The sequence below is a fragment of the Alligator sinensis genome, unplaced genomic scaffold (genome assembly GCF_000455745.1).
Source record: "Alligator sinensis unplaced genomic scaffold, ASM45574v1 scaffold591_1, whole genome shotgun sequence".
Taxonomy (NCBI): Eukaryota; Metazoa; Chordata; order Crocodylia; family Alligatoridae; genus Alligator; species Alligator sinensis.
The window spans coordinates 49,225-71,039 of NW_005842925.1; the positions used below are offsets into that span (position 1 = coordinate 49,225).

The 21,815-nt window shown below is 41.4% G+C and overlaps 1 protein-coding gene across 1 annotated transcript in view; it reads left to right on the forward strand.

Moving 5' to 3' along the window:
- GALNT1 (polypeptide N-acetylgalactosaminyltransferase 1) overlaps positions 1 to 21,815 on the forward strand; it is an 88,002-nt gene that overhangs the window by 14,426 nt on the left and 51,761 nt on the right. The window contains exon 2 of the mRNA XM_006036204.1: positions 10,092 to 10,258. Within this exon, the coding sequence (XP_006036266.1) occupies positions 10,092 to 10,258 (167 nt within the window). The remainder of the gene's footprint in view (positions 1 to 10,091; positions 10,259 to 21,815) is intronic.

Sequence of the window (21,815 nt, forward strand, 5' to 3'; positions counted from 1 at the left end):
CCCCCCGGCTAAGCTAGATAACAAAGCTTTTACTGTACTTTGAATAGTGGCTTTGGAGTCCAGGTTATTGTTAAATAGCAGCCTTGTTTGCAAAGGAACCAAGCTGTTTAAGAAGCTGTTAATATCCAGGAAAATCTAAATGATCAGAAACTAAACTTCTTGATTTGAGAGAAGTTTTCCTTGTATACAAATCATACGTTTAAATCGGTAGGCTTTTTATCTTCATGGTTGATAGGGAAAACAGCACATACTTGAAAATGTAAGGATACTATAATGTGGACGCTTCTACATGAGATGCTTAACTGCATTAACAGAGTTTACTGTGCAGTAAGCATGTGCAGCTACACATGCACATGGTTACTACACAGTAAACCTTGTTAATCGCAAGTAAATTGCTACCTGCAAATGTAAGTAGCAAATTTTACACTTGATTAGTAGTGGCGCAGTAGCGTTTGTATAGATGCCTGTACAGTACAGATTTGTATAGATGCAAATCTGTTCTTGTTCAGCCATTCACCAGGGGGCGGGAGATTGCTCCTTTCCCCGGGAGCTGCCTGATGCTGGGGTGGGCTCTGCTCCTAGAGCCCATGTGGGGACTATGCCCTGGCAGCTCCAAGCTCCCTGCTCCGAGATATTCATCTCCCAGCACCTGCTCCACCATTGCAGCCAGGAAGTAGGGGGCTGGGAGATTATCTCCCAGCACCAGCTCTGCAATGGTGGGGCCAGCACTGGGAAACCCTTATCTCCCAGCTCCAGTCCTGTGGTCATGAAGCTGGTGCTGGGAGCTTCCTGCTGGCAAGAACTGGGGACCCTGTTCCCCACCCAGTTCTGTGTTCACAGAGTTGAACAGGGAACTAGCTCCCCAGCCTGTTCCCCTCCCAACTCTGTGCTTATGGAGTTGAGCAGGGAACAGGCTCCCCAACCTTCACCCCACATGTGGGTAGGGGCTGGGAACTATCCTGGTCAGGGGCAGGTCCCAGCCCCATGCTCTGATCAGGTGATCAAGGCATGGGGCTTGGAAAGAGCTGCAGGGGTAGGGTAGGTCCCAACCTCCTGTGCCAGTCTGATGCTGGGGCAGCTAGCAGCAAGCTAGCTGGCTCACTGGTGGATTGGAGCAGGGGGTTCTACCCCTACCCTGCAGCTCTTTCTAAGTCCCCTGTCTCTGATCAGGGAATCAGGACCAGGACCTGCTGCTGGGGCAGGGGGACGTTGTCAGCAGCCCCTGGAGTCAGGGTGTAATGTCCCAGCTCTGGCCAAGAGACAACTGTCTCTTGTCCCAGTGCTCCTTGCCAGCCCCTGGGCTAGCACCCAGGGGGAGCCTAGAGCTCCCCCTGGTGACAGCAGGAGCCCATTGCAGGATCCCTGGAAGTAGGAGTGGTTTGCTGCCATTAGCAGCAAATCTGTTTCTGCTTCCCTGCTTGTGTAGATGCCTGCCCAGGAGCATTTACTCACGAGTAAACTGATCCCAAATCAAACGCACATGTAGATGCATCCAGAGTGTCCCAGTTAAGTTCTGTTAAATTTTATACCAAAGATAATGCTGTTCATATTGAATGACTCGTTAACAACTGTATTATGTTAAAAACATTCATTATTGACAAGCAATACTAGCACCAACATCACTTGAATTTTGACCTTAGTATTAGTTGTCCTCTGAAAATTCATCAAAAGTGTGCTAAGATGTAAGGTGTCAAACATTGCTACTCCTGTCTCTTTTGCTTAGCAGAGTTTGGTAGAGGTGTGCTGCTAAGAATCCCTTGGTACGTTCCATTAGAACACTGCATGTACCATCTACATGCCATACCTCTTAACTTTTGGATAGGGAAGACAAACTAGGTGCTTTTGCTTTTTTTCCCTTCAAAATAACACTTCGCCTTGGTTGGGTAGGTACACTTGCTTGAGAGCCAGTAGATAATGAATTTTATACCTGCTTTTCCAAGCTACTGTTAATTCTGCATCCTGAAAGCCCTTTCATTGAGTATAACCTATTTAAAAGTTATGGTAATTAGAAATGGTACTCAGGTCTTAAATGTGACAGACCCAAGCTTTAGTCACTTATCAAACTGCCTCTAAGTTGGCCAAACTTTTGAGCTTGAACTTGCAACTGTAAAAATAGGGTTACTTTTAAATGTGTAAGCTATGGGTCCATTATGTTACATTAGTAGCTTTACTGTACATTAGTGATTTTACATTAGTTCCATTAGTGTAGTGTTTGATCTAATGTGGTCTTCCTTTGCTGACAGCTAACTTGAAGAAAAAATGTGCCTTTTCTAGGTTGTTGTTTTTTTTTAGCACATTTTGTTTTTTTTAAACCTTAGGACTCTGCGTGCTAAGCATATTAAGGTTGTAAAGTTAAATACTCAAATCTTACAATTAAGATTGCATTGGGTAGCTTTATCTTTACTACTTTCTGGGTATGCATTCTGATAGTATGTAATACCATTGTAAGATATGGTTAAAACCACTCACTAGTAGCAGTTTTAACAAATTCTTTGTCTGATTCTCCATTCTTTGACTAATTCTCCACAGCTTGTACTGTAAAACAGAATAGTTGAAGAGACATAAAGACTTATCAGTAAACGAATCCAACTTTGTAACATTATCTGCTGACTTATTTTACATGTTTTTTAGAAAAGTAAAGCAGGATCTAGCATCTTTGTTAAACTTTAGTTCTATAAGCATAAAATATTTTAAAACGTTTTCTTTTAAAAGTAATGCATGTATCACAAGTTTATGATTTTAGGAATGAGTTACAGTATATTGAACACTGAGTCTCACTTCTGTTTCAAAGACCCTGGCCCCAAATTAGTGTCAACCCCCCCAACTTTCTCTGATCATAAGGAACAGTTGTGTTCTTCGGAACCCCAAGAAGGAGATGAATCTCCTCCCTTAGACTTAGTTTTTAAAGGAGTAAACTAGTCCCTCTAATATCCTAGACCAGTGGTTTTCAACCTTTTTTGATTTGCAGGCACCTAAAAATTTTAAATGAAGATGTGGGGCCCTTTTGAATTTTAAGTGTGGGTATTCACATACTTTTGATCGTAGTCATCTTTTGCAGACCCCTTAGACATAAAGGCCATAGGTTGAAAATCAGTGCCCTAGACCCTATGAAATAGTTAAAACTATCCAAGGAATATAGGCTTCACTGTTACTTTTAGTGATAGTATAGTTTGTCACTATTATTTTCAGTAGTCTCTCTCTCAGCCCCCACTATGTAAATACTGGTTGTCATCACGTTCCTGTATTTTGTCCTCCTGGCAGTGTTGGGCTCTGTGTCCCTCACAAACCTATTTTACTTAACTAATCCAGAACAGAACAGAAATCACTGTTCTGGAATAGCTTAACCACCAGAGAAAAATCACCACTTCTAAAAATGGCATACTTTGGCTTCTATTTCGTCACACTCTCTTCTGTTTCGATTCTGTCTCGACCAGTTTTTCACATCCATCAATATAGGTCTCTTTCCTCCGTGGGAAGCGTAGAATGATATTGCCGTAAACCAGTGGGTCTTTAAAATTATGTTGATATTCTATCCATTTCGCCCACTGTCAGCTGCTTTCCCCATATTTTTTTCAGAGGTTCCTCTCAGTGAGAACATTCTGCACAACATTTTGTGTTTTATGAACATATGTTTTGAGTTGCAGGTCCAAACATTTCAGACTGGGAAAGGGACTGTGGTAGTGGAATTTTTATCTGAATAGGTGAATGTGAACCTAAGAGTTCAATAATATGGCCTGATGTAATCTCAGATCCAGCTGGGTCATCACTGGGAAGAAACTGCCTTCCCTTTTCTTCTTTTACTACAAATTAGAAATACGTAGGAAAAAAATAAATATTTTTGATTCAGACCAAATAAAGGAAAAGAATGATTGTAACATCTGAAGTGTGATTAGCATGTTAGCTTGATTGAACTTTCACTAGCATGTACATTTGGAAAGAAAACAAGTAAGTGAATGACCCTATTATAATGATAATCTGATTGTACTGTAGGTAGGAACCTTGTATATGGCATAAGGGGCACGTTATACTAAAAATACTTTAACGTGGGTCAGCTGTTAGTCTGTGGTGCCTCCGCTTGATGACAAGGAGTAATGTTACTAAAAAAGTTACTTTTCTTGCTTGAAGTGAAGGTAGACAATTATTCAAACAGGAGCACATCAATCCTGCTAATGCTTCACTAAGGTCCCATTAGTTGCCTAATTGAAGAGAGTATGTAGCAGAGAGCTGCATAAAACAAAAAATGGTGGCTTTGAATTTGAAGATAAGACAATATGGCTGTTAGGTATACTTTTTGTGACTAAAACGATCTGGATGAGGGCTGTCCAACTTCAGATTAGCAGGAGGCCACAGGCCTCCCAGGCTGCATGGCATATGCAGGTAAGCATTCCCTCCTTCCTCTCTTTTCCTCCTCCCCCTGCATTATGCTCATATGTAGGTGGACACTTCCCTATACGGCACGGTACCTCTCCTCACCTTCAACTCCCTGTAGGCTACCTTGTGGCCCTGGACTACTGGCTCCCCTAACAACATGGGCTGCAACAGGCCACCCCACCCTCTAGGGCAAGGGTATTCAGCAGAAATTGGAGGAAAGAGGTGAAATCCTGAGATCCAGGCTGCTACTGCAATGGGGTCTGTGGGGCCTAGGGTCATGTGCTAACCTTTCACAGCTGGACAGCCCCGGTCCAGATGATTTTAACAAGAACCTGTAGTCTGAAGTAAATGGAATCTGTTTTTGGAAGGAGACACCATGTCTACCTTGTCTCCCACTCAGACCACACCGTGTTTTTCTTCAATTCTTCCCAAATCTCTGCTGCATGAGCATGATCTTCAAGCCTTATACAACTTTACTGTCTTCCATTCCTCCCCATTTAAACACCCCTCCTTCATTTGTTCTCTCTGTTTGTACGCTTCCATGATCTGATATTTTTTGTGTTGCTTCTTAAGTCTGTTTTTTTTTTCTGTTTTATTTAAATGTGTTCTTTGACTCTTTCTTCTGTGATGCATGCAAGCAACATGTTTAACTGTTGCCTACTTCGTTTTGCTTTCATCTGAGTGAAACTTGCTTACCTGGAGGCAAGATGTCAAATGTTAAGAGTGTGGAGCCCACAGATGGTGAAACTGAAGTTGGATATTCTGTCATGGGAGAAGAGGAAAGGCTTTTAAGGTGGAAGTGGAGCAAATATTGGTATTATTAACATAAAAATAAAATCTATGTAATTAAAAAGACTAGTCATGCTGCTCTGTTGTAAATTGCAGTCATCCTATGTATCCATCCATTGTTTTTTCTCTTTTGGATTGCAGCGCAGTAACTATAAACTTGCATTTTAACAGTACCCAGCATGTTTTGGGAGCCACAGCAATCTAATGATGCAGAGATAGCCAGCAGCTTACAAGTGGAGGACCAAGGGAAGAACTAACCACTGAAGACTACATCTTATTCCACTTCTTTGGTGTCAAAATGCATGTCCAAGTTCCCCAAAAAACCCTTTTAATGCAATACATGTATGGGTCCTCCTGCTCCTTTCTACTTCTTGGGACATAATCTTAAGGCAAAAAGGAAGGCATGCTATAAAAAATACTAACTTTTTTTATGAGCCCAAACAGAGTGGAGTAGTAAGTGGAATATAATTTGGCCCTTTAGGGTGCACCCAGACATGCGTGGTGGTGTGGTATGTGGTGCCGCACACACTTATCTGCAGAGCTACATACTACACAGTCAGCAGGGGTTTTTTTGACCCCTGGATATCTACGGGGTCCAAAAAAAAAAAAAACCCTGGGGAAAAAAAACAGAGCAGTGCATGCACGAGTAGCGTGCACAGCTGAAAAGTGAAGCTGGGCCACCTGGAGCCACATTCCAGCTGCTGGCCAGGCTCTGCACAGCAGGATCACTGGAGCTGCAGCCCTGGGAGTCCCCCAAGATCCTATGTAAGGATGCTGGGGCCAGCACAGTGCTGGCCCCAGCCTCCTCTACCACCCCTGGGGTAAGTGTGTGGCATGGGCATTCCCCAGGGACAAGTAGCAATGGCTCAAGGTGCACTGCTGCTACTTATCTCCTGGGAACCAAATGTCTGCGCTCATCTGGACATGGCCTTCCAGTGCGTTTTCAAGGAGCAATACAGTTGCGCGGGTACCTGAGCTATCATGCTTGCCTCAGACTGTGTTCCGGTTCTCACCAGATCTAGTTTAGCTCAAGTGGAGTGCCACAATAATGGTTATACTGTTTTCTGTACCTGAGCTAGTGTATGTATCTCTGTGTAACATGCCCTTGCAGAAGAGTCTACAGTGACGTGACATACAGTTAATATACAGCTGATGTCTCCAACAGTCATTTGGGGTCATCTTTAAATCTTGTGGAGCTCTTGCTGTTCTGTTGGTAAAATATATTTCTTATTATTATTAGGTCAGAAAAATTGTGTAATGGAAAGAGCAATATACAGTAGTTTTAAAAATCCAGATCCAAAAGTTCTGTGGTATTAGCATTATTAGAAATATTACTACTGAATTTAATTATTATTTTTCAATAGGGTCCCTTTATGCTTAGGTTGGCAAATGAGAAGGAGAGTCTATACTCTGAATTATTGGGTTACAAACTAAAGACAACAATGACTCTTCATTTAATATTTTCTCAATAATGGTGGTTATGCTAATATTTTTTGTTTGGATGCTAATGCTCTCATCACAGTTATCATTTGACTTTGAACAATATAAAGTCCCCTGTTTTTCCTTTCCCGTTCCTCTCTGTGGTGTTTGACTGTGTGGGTGGGAAGAGTAAAATATTTTTTGTTTGTTTTTTGAAAAACATTGGCAGATATTTATATTTGCATAAATCTAAGTTTGCATATTATATTTCTAAAGTGACAGAGGTGGCAGAAGGAAAGAAGATGAGGAGCAAAGATTGTGTTTTAGTCTCTCTCTCTTGTTGCATTAATGCATCCCAAAATAATTCCATACAAATGTTATTTTTCTCTTAAGGAAAAGCTGCGCTCCACCGCCAATATCGGTGTAAAATATGTTCTTCCCTCTTCGTCCATCACCCTACCATTAAAAACTTGTTTTTCTTTTAAAAAAAAATTAAAAAATTAAAAAGTAGCAATGCCACAGAGCCTCCCTAATCCTGAGGGGAGCAGGTCAGATACCTATCAGCCTGTCACCAAAATTAATAAATTAATAAAACAGTAGATGAAGACTCCCTGCTTTCAGGTCCTTGGGGGGAGTGTTAGGAGCTACAAGAGGAGTTGCAGAGTCACTCGGAACAGCTGTTACCCAGCAAGTTAATGATATGGAAGTACCTCTGTCCTTCCTCTGATGAATCTGTTATTCCAAGTGTGAAGACGAAATGTCCTTCCCTAGCAACTAGGGAACCAATGAAACAGTAATTTCTTTACATGCAAGGAAGGCACGTAAACCTGTAGTCCGAAGGAAACCATGTAGTTGGCAGGTCTATTGTATTTAGTATATTTAATGTTTGGTGGAAAGTAATGGTAAGTATATATGATAATATATAATTCTTTGACTTGACTTTTACTGTACTGACTTAATGATTTGAAGTCAGTTAAATAAAATAGTCTAAACAAATCAAAATTCTGGCAACATATAAATAAAAGACTGGAAATATTCTTAGTAGATTCCTAAGTTGTCCAGCCCTTTGCAGTTTAAGAAATGACTGGGAAATTTTTTAGGGTGGAATTTTTGTTTAATATGACAACATAAACCTTAAACCACTGGGCTAGGGATAGACATTAAAAAAGCCTGAGCCTGAATAGATTCAATCTTTGCAAATTAGTGTAACCTGGCTAGGCTGAGCCAGTTTGTAACTAGATGGACATTCTCTCTGGACTGAGAAAATTCAGGCACGTGCCTGTAGTGGCTCCAGCTAGAAGCCAGGGGGTGCTAGAGCAGCCCTCCCTTTCCTTGCATTTTGCTGAGCTGAGGCGGGGGGCATGGCCAGGCTCGCTAGGACGCTTTGATTAGGGTCTGCCTGCACCATCCCTGGCTTTTCCCCACTGGCTGCTCAAGGGGCAGGAATGTTGCCAGACCCCTGCAAGCACTCTGAGGCAAGCAGAGAAGGTGGTACATTAAATGCATCTGTTTATGATACACAGCTTTTTAATCTCCCTCCCTGCTTCATTATACTGTCTACAGCAAACTGACAGGCAAGCAAGCCAGCAGGTAGCTGATAACAGTGTTTATCACTTCATCAGCAAAACAATAGCCTCTCTCCATTAGTTCAAACTCTTCTTAAACAGCTTACCAGCTGACCTGTTGATTAGCTGCAAAAAGCCCCAAGTGGTCACTGTTCTGTCTGCCTGTCCCAGTGAAATTAGAGAGAGGCACACATAGGCACCTCTAAGCATTCACTAGCATACCACATATGCCTAGTGTCTGTGGGACAGGGGTCCATGCTGTGGGAGATGGGAGGGAGGGGGGAGGGGTGGGTTCCTGCTTGAGCAGTGAGGTGGGGGTAGGGCAGGGGGGATCCAGGTAGATCCTGCTGTGCCTGGAGTCTCTGCCGGAGCTTCAGCCAGGGAGCAGAGGGGAGGGGCCAGCTCTGCTGTGGAGCAGAGAACCCTGCCCGGCTCAGAGAGCATGTCAGGGTGCTGGAGGAGTCTGGTTTACCTTAAACCAGCAAGGGGTCTAGGACAGACATTGTATAAACTGGTTTAACCCAAATCAGTTAAGTCCGATACTACATTCAACCAGGTTTATCTTAAACTGGTTTCAGCCATTTTCAAACTGGTTTATGTGCATTGAACATCTGTTCTGTTACAGGTTTAAACCAGTTTCTGATTACTTAAACCAGTTTGTGTGTAATGTCTGCCCCTAGCCCTAGAGAGAGACTGCAATAACTGTTAATTTTCCTGGGCACAATACATGTAGACAAGCTTAGAAAATTTTGTCTTGGTTATTGTTGGTGTAGAGCAGTGGTGTTCAGCCTTTTGGCCCTATGGGCCAGATGAGTGGAGCAGGGCTGGTCTGTGGGCCAGATAGAGCCCCACACACCAGGATCAGGCCTGGGGGCCTAGCACCATCCATTCCTGATGGGATTGGGATTGGTTTCTGAGGTCCTGGCACTGCTTCTGCCTGGCCCTGTGTGATTGGGCACCTGATCAAGTGTGCCAGGTCTAATGCTCCTCTGGGCCAGGGACAGATATTACACTAACTGGTTTAAGTGGTCAGAAACTAGTTTAAACCTGTAACAGAATAGATGTTCAGTGCACATAAACCAGTTTGAAAATGGCTGAAACCTGTTTGAGATAAACCTGGTTGAATGTAGTATCAGACTTAACTGATTTGGCTCAACCTGGTTTATGCAATGTCTGTCCCAGACCCTTTGCTGGTTTAAGCTAAACCAGACACCCCCAGCATCCTGGCATGCTTTCTGAGCTGGGAGGGGCTCTCTGCTCCACAGCAGTGCTGCACCTCCCCCCTTCCCCCTGCTCTTCCCCTGCCCCCCTTCCCCACCTCACCACTTGCTGCTTAAGCAGAGATACTTTCCTCCTCTCTCCCACAGCAGGGACTGTAGACAGCATGTGGTTTTATCCAAATACCAACTTCATTTCAAATTACTCTATAGATGAAAGAAAAACATATTTTAACTTACTTTTTCCCTGTGGCTATGCTTTGATTTTTTTTCTGATTTCATTTTTAGTTTCACTTCCTAACTTAAGGAATTTTTATTCTTAATTTTTTTTTTCCTTTAACAAGAATATGTCTAATTTAATGGGTAAAGTTGGCATGCTGGGATATGATGAACTTCATCCACAAAATAGGTATATTGTGATGTCCGTACACATTTGTGTGTCAACAGTAGGTAACAGATGTCACTTGTTTTACTTCAGAGGTTTCTTGTAAGGAGCATTTTTGCCATGGAGCCATCTAATAACAAAAACAAAAAAAATCAAAACCAAAGCAACAGACAAACCAAAAAAACCCTTAAGTATTATAAGTCGAGGCATAGTATTTAATATTAAATATTGCAATCCAGGATTTACATTTCAATGTAAATATTCAAATTTATATTTAAACTGATAGCAATACTAATCTGGACATAACTCACCTGTAAAGTATTTGATTTATCTTTCTGTCCATAGGTGTAAAACAAAGGTATATCTGGACAACCTTCCTACTACAAGTGTTGTTATTGTGTTTCACAATGAAGCCTGGAGCACACTGTTACGAACTGTTCATAGTGTGATAAACCGGTCACCACGGCACATGCTGGAAGAAATCGTACTTGTAGATGATGCCAGTGAAAGAGGTAAGTCACATTAAGATTTGTACGCACAGTCTAAATTGCTCCATAACTTGCTTTTTAAAAAAAAAGAAAAAAGAAAGAAAATTTGCTATTGGCTTAGCTTTTAATATAGAAATACTTGAAATATTTGAAATAAATTAGTTGTGAAACAGTGCCAGATGTCAAATATGTACTGAACGATGACCCATTCGATTTACTTTTCTACTCAAATTTTAAGTTACAGTAATGTTGGCTGTCTTTTTAAGATAGTTCACTGTCTTGTCATTTTAATGTTGCAGTCTCTAGTAAAAAACAAACCCCAGAGCATATAAAATCTACTAGAATGACATGATCAGACCAACCCAAAAGTATCTTTCTTCTTTAAAAAATGTGCCTACAACTTCAGTAAAAAGTATGAGGTACTGAAAATGATAATATATGTGTATTTACAGTTTAGGGTGAAGTGAAATGGTGGTTTTGTTCAGTAGGAAATTCAGATGTTTAAGTGTTTTCATTCTAGATCAAAATGGAAAGTTCCATGACATAGAATGAAAATTTCCTGTGAAATGACGCTTCTTTTTTCAAACCAATCAGTTTTTGTCATGATAAAATCAGAGTATCAATTAGAATTTTATTCTTGCTTTTCCTATGTAAAATTAATAATTATCTCAATTATAATAATTTATGCTTGTTACCGTAGTAGGTATTGTAGTTGGTATTTTAATTGGTTTGATAATGTTTTGTTAATGGCTGCTGTTGATCTGACTTGTATAACAAGAGACAAACATTCTAGTGAAGGATTTTCTCCAACATGTGGCTGTGTACATATGAAAGTGAACATGCACATGTGCATATAAGCATTTGGCTTCATTGTTTTATCATCTTTTCCTTAAACTGATGGCCTGCAAAGATGCTGCCTCAGTGTCAGAATTACTTAACTGCAAGCTAGTGTACACACACAAATCTAGCTTGCCTCAGGATTTAGTAGATGATAAATTTGGTCTGCTGCTGTTAGCTATACATTTTCTATTTTCTTCCCCTTTTCCTGGGAAGCTGCAGGTCTGGTTGGCATAGTCCATTCCTTCAACTTAAAACGATTTCAGCCCCTACATTTCAAGCATAGACTGTGTTTTAAAGCAGTTAAATCCTTTTGTTTTATTTGTATTTCCATTTTCAGCATAGTAAAACAAGCCTGCATCTTCACTAGAGACAGATACAATGTGCTTGAAGCTGACAGCAGTTCCCATATTCTTGAATATTCTTGTTTCGGGCCATTGTCATGCTTGCATTTCCTAGAGCTCCCTGTTAAGCTAGCTTGTCTAGGTCAACTCTGTTCATTCAGGGAATGTTTATTAAATTAGCATACAACTTTCCTGCATTGACTATATCATACATGCTTTGTGATATTATTAATATGTTGCAATTCTGAACCCATTGCACAGCTTTTTCACCTTTATGTGTTTTAGCTAGAGAACTAATGTATGATGTTTTTGGTTTTCTTCTGAGATGCATATTTTATTTTTAATACTTAAAATGCATATGCCTTTAACACATGTAGTAAAGACAGTTAAAATGTACAATCAAAACATTTATTTCTGATGTGGTAGATTATTTCTAAATAAAATTATTGCAATAGACAAGTTCCATGGAAGCCTCAAATTAAACTAATGGAACTTTTTTCTTACAGAAAAGGAAAAAAAAAGTCTAGGAAAGTCAGGTTCATAATTAAATGCCTAGACATGTAAAATTATGCCCATGAGGTAGCTTGTTGAAAATAGTATTTTACAACTGGCAGTTGTTTCAAGTAATAAAGAGATATATTAAGCAAAATGATGTGGATTTTTAGGTAAAGTAATGAATATATATGCTGAGCAATTTAAATACAAAATAGTGTAAGCAAGAAAAATTCATGAGTTGTAGATGTATCTGCGGAGGGGAAAAATATGTTGTACTTTAAAATATGTAATTAAGTTTATTGTAAAACATATCCATAAGGCATCAAATGAGTGTTCAATGGGCATATTTGTCATTTGCTGACTTGAGAGCATTTGAGTAAAACCACAGTATTCCTACTGTCATTTTGAAACAATAATGAAACTTTAGTAGAACTTCTCTAATTCATACAAATAATAAATGAATTACAGCTTACATTATTAGCTAGGATTCCGGTGATTAAAACAAAAGCGGGGTGAGGAGAGGGGGAGAGGATTAATGTTTTTGCAGTGTTCCTCAACGTCCTGCTGTTTGTGGACCCTTTCACTTTCAGATGTACTTTTGCCATATCCATGGTGTACACCATACATATTTCTCAGTTAGCAGTCCTTCAGAAAATGTTTTATGATCAGACATGACAAGAAGTTGGTCCTGTGTAAGTAGCTTAGCATTTGGCCTTTCCTTCTAGTCAGGAAGTATAGAGTATGATCATGCATAATTCAGCTATTTTTATATGCTGCACCGCAGGTTCTTTTTAGCTCATGGTGTTACCTAAGTGTTTAACCAAACTCACAGCTACGAAGTTCTTCCTGATATCCACCCTGCTTTTCTCTTGTTGCAATTTAAGAGTGTTAGTCCTTGTCCTGTCCCATGCAGATGGAAAAAATATTCTTTCACCATCCCTTTCTTCTAACCAGGTTTCTGTCACCTCTGCCCTTCCCCACCCAGTCTTCTCCTCATGAGTCTAAATGATCTGTTCTTCATGTATTTGGAGAACTGCTAACAAATTCTCTTCTCGAATCCCTCCCTTCCCCACCTCTTAACCCACTTCTCTTCTCCAGAGATCAAATAATCCCAGTTCTTCTATTCTTTTTTTTATTGTCATATTTTCTAGACCTCTAATAATTTTTGTTGCTCTCCTCTGTACTCATTAGTTTGTCTAAGCCTTTCTTGAAGCGTGGTGCCCAATACTGGACCTGAGTAGTTCAGGTGAGGCCTCACAATTCTGAATAGACTGAAGAAAACTAGTGCAAGCAACACCCCTGTTAATATAGCCCCGTATACCATTGGCTTTTTTGCAACGAGCACACTTGGCTCGGGGGCAGCCCCACATCCCCTGCCACACAGGAGGGAAAGGAGAGGAGCCCCACAGGAGTGGGGTGAGGAGAGAGGACATGACCAGCCCAGTGGGGAGGAAGGGGCCTTGGCCCAGTCCCAACCCGGCCCCCAGGGAAAAGGGGGCATGGCCTGAACACATGGAAGGTGAGGAGGGAACATAGCCTGGTTCCAAGCCAGACTCCCTAAGGAAAGGGAGCATAGCCTTGCCTCTGAGGAAAGGGGGTGTGGTGCAGCCTCACAGGGAGAAGGGACCACTGCCTGGCTCCCACCAGGTGTGTGAGACTTAGGGTTTGGGAATGTGGGCCATATTAATGGCCACTGCTTCCCCACTGCCAAATTTCTGGACCCATAGGGAGCTCTGCGGGCCAGTTTTGATGACTCTGCAGTCTGAATTTTGGCCTGTGGCCCCAACGGTTGAACATCCCTGCTCTAACTAGCTGTGTCCACTTTACAGTTTCCTGGATCCTCATTCATTTTCTAAAGATGAGCACAGTATCATGACCTCACCCAAATTCCATATGTCCTCAAGGAGAATAGTTAGTGGCTGTGCAACTATCTCAGCCAGTTTCATAACTACTCTCTCTAATGAATCACATCTGGCCCTGCAGATTTGAAAACATCCAGCCTCTCTAAGTAATCTGTAACCTGTTCTGTTCTACTTTAGGTTGATTATCTTACCCCACTCCTAATCCTCCCCATCCCTTCTTCCTGCCCACTATGCTTGTCATCTGGTAGCTGACCTTATTCATGAAGACAGAAGGAAAAAATGTTTAATACTTCAGCTTTCTCTGCATAATCCATTATGAATTTCCCTCTGTATTCAATAAGGGACTTGCACTTCTTTTGGTCTTCCTCTTGTTTCTAGCATTATAGAATGCTTTTGTGTGATTTATTTGTTTGTTTGTTTATTTATTTATTTATTTATTTTTAGGTCCCTTGCTATCATGCATCCCTCTTCATGCCTCAGCGTACCTGATTTTCTTTCTGTGTGTCCATGCAGAGTTCTTATACTCATTGCTAGTAACATTTCTATTAAGACATCACTAAAAAATATAGGTAGCCATTCTCCATAACAATCAAAATTAATGTTCTTTAACAAACATAGCACCCTATTTCTTTTCTGTTCTCACATAGCAGCCACAAGGAAAAATGTCCTGTTTGTTACAATCCAGATCAAATGTTCAAGAATTAGTCCAAACACACAGGATTACCAATTCATGTATGCAACTAAAAGCTATGAAAGTGGCAGGGGTGGAATAGGGTTTGTAAATGAAAGTATAAAGCTCATTTTCAGCTAGAGCATTTACATATGATTGTCATGAAGCAGAGATGAAGATTTGTGAGAGTCCACTGCAGATCTGAGTAGTCCAAATGCAAGGAGGAAAACTCTCATTGGTTCCTTCATTCAGTTTGTGTGCTTAAGTTAATGCATCAGGCTTTAATGCATCTAATCAAATTAGTCTTTTTTGTAAGTGCTACTGAAAGTTAGCTAGACAGTAAAACAGACAAATACTGGTGAAAATTCAGCAACCTTAATTTCATTAATTCCCTTTCTTATACCTTCTCCCTTTTTTCCTCTTGGAGTAGTAGTTCCTAGGAATAATACCTAGATCTTGCATATTTTGGTGTATGGTAAAGATATATGTCATAGATGAAGTAGAGCGAGTATTTCAATGTTGATTCGCATATGTACAAGTCTACAGTAACCTTGTTTGGCATCTTTTTATGATATGTTTATTAGTTAAAGCAACCTACATTGCAAGGCAGTACTTCAGAATTGTGTTAAAGATTGATAAGTCATTTTTGTGTGGCTTGAAAACTAAAATGACTATATAGCTATATATTGCATTTCCTTATGCACCACCATTTTGCTTCTGTAAAAGTAGTTATGTAACCACTGCTTCAAGTTAGAAATGCTTTCACTATGAAGTGAAATTTTACATTAACAAAAACCTAACTTTTAACTTTGCAACTCTTTCCTTCAGTTATTGAGTACATTTTTCACAAAACTTTTTTTCAAGTCCAGCACAATTTAAAGTTTATAAAGACTAAAGGATATGCTATGGGGTAGGGGGGGGGTGGAGTTTTTGTATATTCTAGTTAAGTATTTTGATTGTATTGAACTAAATACAAGCTTTCTAGAAAAGAAAATGTTTATCTTAACGGAGTAGCATACTTCAGATTCTAGCATTAGAGTCAATTTAACTGGAATAAAGTAAACCAGCATTCTTGCCTGAAGCAGGCTTTCAACATGGCAGTGTCAAGCTCTTAGCAAAATTAATTTGCATAATATCACAGACTTATTTATGCTAGTAAGAAAAGCGTTAGGGAAACAAGGCATTTCTGTTATTTTACGTTTTTAGATACTGAACAGAAGTCTGAGGATTTTTTTTACTTTTATGTCTGTTGATGCAAGTTGAAACGAGGAACTGAAGTGAATGAACATCTGTATTTATTGGAGCCAAAATCAGGAGTGCATGATAACTACAGGACATACTCATGTTTTATCAGGAGAGAATGTGCTACTGAGGTTCAGGGAAAATATTAGGCAAAACAGAATGTCAGCCAGCCAATTATTTTGCCAGTTTTAGAGTAGATTACACTGATAGTTTTTTCCCATGACTTTGGTTCTGTACCTTTGTGGCAGTAATTGTTTTTACAAACGTTAAACTATTCCTTTTAGTGTTTAATACCTTATTTCTACATTTGTGTAGCAACATGAATGACTGGTGCCTCCCGCGATGGCGGGGGGGCACCATGGCAGTGAGCGGGGACTGCCCACAGCCGCTGCTAGTGGTATCAGTGGAGGGGGAAGGGAGGGTGGTGGCAAGCAGCGAGCGGGGACTGCCCACAGCCACTGTCCCCACTGTCAGCGGAGGCAAGCGGGGTCCACTGGCAGCCATGTTGGCAGCAAAATGGGGCTGACCATCACCTGCAGAAACCAGCAGCAGCCAATCAGGGGGGGGGGGCGCGCCCCCCCCCCCCCCCCATGCGTTGCCTATGCCTAGCAATGTCAGAACAAGATTAAGTATTGCTGTCCCAGGTTGAAACTTCTGTAGAGCAGTTTTTTTAAGTTAAATATAGCAAATTTGTTTTGCTTATCATAGGTCTTTGGATGAAAATAAAAAATGAAAATCTTGTTTGAAACCTTGTTTGCATACCAGTTGAGCCTCTGGCGTCTTTACTATTCAGTCCATCCAGGAAGAGCACACACCAACTGCAGAGACTTTCTCAGTCTGATGAAGGGTTTTTAAACCCAAAAGCTTGCCAAAATTTTTTTTCCAACTATTTAAGTTGGTCTAATAAAAGAGATGAGATGCAAGAACCTTGTCTGCCTATGTCCTTAGACCAACATGGCTACAACCTACACCCCTGTTTGAAACCTGAAACTTTTCTATTAAAAAATATTTATCACTTAAATGCAAACATTTTATAAATCAGTATTCGAACTGTTTGTACAAGTTGTAATGAGTTTCTACGCCTCTTTAAATCATTGACTTTTGTTACCTCTGCTTTCTCTGTTTTAGTGCTGCTAGAAAATATTTGAGAAACTCATCTGTTTAATTACTTTGTAGAAGATGGTGCAGTAGGAGAAGCTAAGTAAAACTAGGTGCAAATCTGCTGCACAAATAATTTTGTATTTAAATATTGTATTGTATTTAAATATTTAATTTACAATAATTTACAATTGTATTTAAATTAAATATTATTGTCCTACATCAGGGTTCTCTTAAATCTTGTAAACTGTATTTACAGATGCATTGTTATCATCATCATTTTTTTCAGACCATCTTTCAAATTTATTGCTTTAAATCTTAATCCTATCTTTCCCAATGCCTGCCATGTACCCAGCTTGGTGATTATCTGCTAAGTGTGCTCTCAGTTCCATCCTCCAAGTCATTAGTGAGGGTATCAAACAGTACCAGACCCAGGACAGACCTCAGGAAATGCCAGTTGATACCTCCTTTCTGTTTGACAGGGACAGCTACTTTCAAGTATAATAATCTATGCATTCATGCCTCTACCTCCCAGTACTCTTATCTAGACTGGATCACCTTAATTTATTTCTGGGAATGTCATGAAAAACATTTTCTTATAAAGTCAAGATACAGCACATTCACCCCTTCTTCCCCCACTTAATTTGCAAAGCCTGTCCTGTTGTCAGAGAAGAAAATGAGCTTAATTCATCATGCTGTTAACAGATCCTTGTGTGTTGGTCCTTGTTAATACTCTAGGTCGGGGGTTTTCAACTTTTTTTGATCAGGGTAGAAGCAGGGAGTCCCCCAGTGACCAGTTGATGAGTGGGGGAGCCCGCGGGGGGCAGGGTGTCTGGCCTGTGGCAGCAAAACCAGACATGCTGCTGGCGAAACTGGAAGTGCCAGCAGCTTCTCTGTGCCACTGCCGTGTACCCCCTGGGGCCTTCCAAAGTACCTTCAGTTGATAACCCCTACTCTACGTGCTTATAAATCAGTGGATAATACTACAGGATATTTTAGGTTTCAAAGTTAGATGGATGGATCTGAAATTCCTTGTTTCCTCCTTTCTTTTCCTTGGGCACTATACTTGCTTTTTTCTGATCTTTTGGGACCTGCCTTATCTCCTCAAAGATAATAGTCAACAACTCTGCAGTAATCTGAGCCAATTCCTCGAGTCCTTTAGGATGAATCTCATCAGGCCTTGCTGATTTGAAAACATTCAGCTTTTCTAAGGAATTTTTAACCTGTTCTTTCTACTCCAGCCTGATTATCTTCCCCCTCCCCTTACTGCTAACTGTACTTATCTGACAGATGAACGGTTTTGTGTAGTCTGAGGGGGGGGAAACATTAAACATGTCAGCTTTCTCTGCCTTATTTATTATTAGTTTTCCTATCCCATTCAGTAGCTGACCTGTACTTTCTTTAGTCTTCCTTTTCTTTACAACTGGGGATCCGCATTTTCCATTTAACATGGAAGGTGTGGATTTTTTCTTTTAAAGGAGAAAATGCATATTTTCCCTTTCGAAGTGGGAAACCACAGATTTCCCCTTGCATGCTGGCACAGTTCTAGCCTGCAAGGAACTGCTTGGAGCTGGGGGGAGGAAGATTTGGAGGCAGGGGCTGCCGTGTGTGTGTGCACATGCACACACATGTCCAGCAGTACAGCCAGGCAGGATCGTGGTAAGTTTCCTCAACTGCTTGTAGGTAAATCGATGGAGGGAGGGCATAGGTGATGCATGGGGTGGCACAGTGGTGGGCACAACTCTGCACCACCCTGGCCACCCTACTCTTGCGAGGCATTGGGTCCAGCTTAGATTCAGCCCCATGCCCCACAGCACCGAGATTGAGGTGATGGCCATGGCTCGCATCGAGCCCACATGGTGAGGGAACAAACGAGCACACATTGCACCCCTGGCCTAGGGCTGGACGCCCTTGGGCAGCACCTCCTGTCCCAGCCAAGGCGGTGCCTGGGGCCAAGGTACCTGGGGTGCTGGAGGCCACCATGTGCCTAGGGCAAGGTAGACGCAGGGAGTCAGTACCAGCCACCCTTGTGGCTGAGGGTCTGGCTCCAGGTTCAGGCTGTCCACCCCTGGTTTTACTTATTGCCATGCGCATCCTACTGCGCCACAGGCCCTGGGGCACATGGCTGTCCTGCTGCTCACCGCCTCCCTGCCACCGGTCCAGACCGGGCTGTGGTTGCTGGTGGCTCTACTGGGGCTAGTGCTGGAGGTGGGGGCCGCAGGGCATGGGGAGGGGAGGGGAAGGGAGGGAGGAGTGGCATGGCTGGCCCACATGCTACTCTGCCCAGCCTGGCTCTACTGCTGTCAGCACAGTGCCACGCAGCCTTCACTGGGTCTTAATACCTGAGGCCTGGCTCAGTACTGCCCAGCCCAGGCAGCCAGCAGACAGGCCCCGACCTGCTCCCCCCATGTGAGGGGCTAAGTGGCTCAGCCCCCTCTATATGCCCTTGGGCCCCCAAGCATGGCCCCTACTCCACATCGGAGCCACGCCACTCAGGGGCCCTTGCCCTCTCCCCCACATTTCCCTCAGGGACCCCTACCATATATTTCCATCAAAGCCCCTTCACACACCCACCCTCAGGGGCTGCTGCTCCCCTCAGCAACCCCTGGCCCCCTCCACACACCACTCGTGGCCCCCTGCCCTCCTTCCCCTACACGCAAATACCCTACACTTCCTCTCAGGGCCCCGCCATGGCTCCTTGCCCTCCACCCTACACATCCCTCAGGGCCCCTGCCTCTCAAACATAGATGCAAGGAGTTAGCTCCCCTTCCACAACACACACCCAGAGAGTTTGCTCCCTCCTCCCCCCAACACACACACACACAGAGCTTTCCAAAAAGTGTCAAGAAAGGTGCACAACCCTCAGCTTTGTGGCATTTTTTCTGTCTAATGCAAAACCTTAACAATGACCTCAGGCATATATATCAAAGGATCATCTGCAGCTGGACTCATGTCCTCATGAGCAAAGGGCACGGGGAGTTCTTATTTTCCATGAGAAAAAAAACCCAAAATGAAACACCAAAATATACAGGCATTTAGAATTAATTTATTATAATGATTGAGGCACCGGTAAGCTTCCAAATTGCTTTATTTTTTTTTATTATATCAATAAAACATTGTGTTCAACTAATAGGCATGCATGCATATGTATGTATGTGTGTGTGCGTATGTGTATAATAGAGAGAGAGAGAGATGTTTCATTTTAATCACAGAAAAATGCAGATTTGGGTTTTTTTAATCAGAGTTTCTGATTTTTATCAGAGAATTTTGGAATGTTTTTAAAGCAGAGAAAACCAGCATCCCTGTTTATAATCTACTTACAGTATTTTTTTTTTGGTTGGGTTTTATGTCCCCTACTAGCTATATCCCAATTTGCACATTGGCCTTCCTGATTCCCCCCCCCCCCCCCCCCCACTCTCCCGCATACCTGTACTGTAATCTTATGCTCATGCTTCATAACATGAGCAAGCTTTCACTTTTTGTTAGAATCCTTTTTTCAGTTTCAAGTAATTGAAGAGTTGCTGTGTCACCAAGCCAATCTTTTGCTATGCTTCCTATGGTTTCTTTGCATTAGGATAGCTATTTTTCCTTTAATGTTGTCTCTTTAAGGAACAGTGCAGTCTCCTGGACTCTTTTTTTCTCTTAGGCTAGAAATAAATGTAGCTAAATGAAGTGGATCAGCTGTGCTGTAATGGGCCTCAGTACAGTTGCTCCACTTTATTGGACAAAACCACCAATTGTCCCACCAATTGATGCTGCGGGACAGTGGGCAACATGTTTTCCTGGGAATTCCAGTATAGGATCGGGCTCCTCAAGCCCTGGGAGCATCTGCTTGGCTTTCTGCACTTAATTGTATGCCCCTGAGATCTCCAGGGCATATCAGGGTAAGCAGGGGAGTTGGGGTTTCCCCGCCTACTGAGATGTGCCCCTGGGATCTCCTGTCACAACCATGAATTTGAGCATTTGTGATGCAAGAAAAGGTATGGATATCTATGTCCTTTAACTTTGTGTTGTATGGAAGTGAGGAAAGGCAGCATCCGTTTCTACCCTTAAACCAGAAAGACCATGTTTATAGAGGTTATTGAAACACTTTCTTTTTTGATTTTGAAAAAAGATATCATTTAAATTAGAAAAAATATTAACCAGGTCTACAGCTGATTTGAAAAAAAAAAAAAAAAAAAAGAAGAGGGGTAGTTCATAAAAAGTTGCATGAGTTGTGGAATTTTATTATTCCATGACCTCTAACAAGATCTTTTCAGGAAAAAAAAGTGTTGTTTGGGTTTTTTTTAATTTAAAAAAAATGTTTTACTTTTTCATTGCAATGAATGGAGCCTACCGTTTTCCATACCATAATTAAACCAAGCCATTATCATGCTGGCTCTTTGCCAGTCAGTTATCTTGCTGTGTTTGTTTTAGATCTTCATCCTCTTCCTTTCTTAGCCTTTCCAGAAGGAAAGGGTCTTTTAAAAATGTATACTTCAGGCCCCTTTCATAATTTTGCTTGATCCAGCAATAAATGGCTACCCAAGAAGCTGCTTTCAAAACTTATCAGTATAACTGCTGACTTTTTTCAGAGGATGATTGCACTGAACAATATGACATGTTGTCTTCATCATGAGAAGGTTGGCTCTCATCATAAAGAGAACAGAACAAATTGAAACCAGGCCTCCCCATATAAATCAGTGAAGTATTACCAGAAGGCAATCCCACACTATTATTGTTCATGGGTCTTGAGAGCTACAATTTAAAAAGAGAGAACTATACTTATGATAAAATTGAGTTCACATACTGATCCAGTAGCTCAATCATAAATCTTTTGCAAGATTTTTTTGAGTTTTATTGTCTTTCTGTCAAATTATTTCTGCTATTCAAGTGATCCTTAGCTGTCATTTAATCTCTGTTTGAACTTGGTAGCAAAATAAAGGGTTTTTTTATTTTTCTGCATTGAAGATTTGAGATCTATTTAAAGTCTGTCCCACTTTTAGGAGCTTTTTATGGTACAGTACAGGTTTCAAGTTATGTATATCACTGTT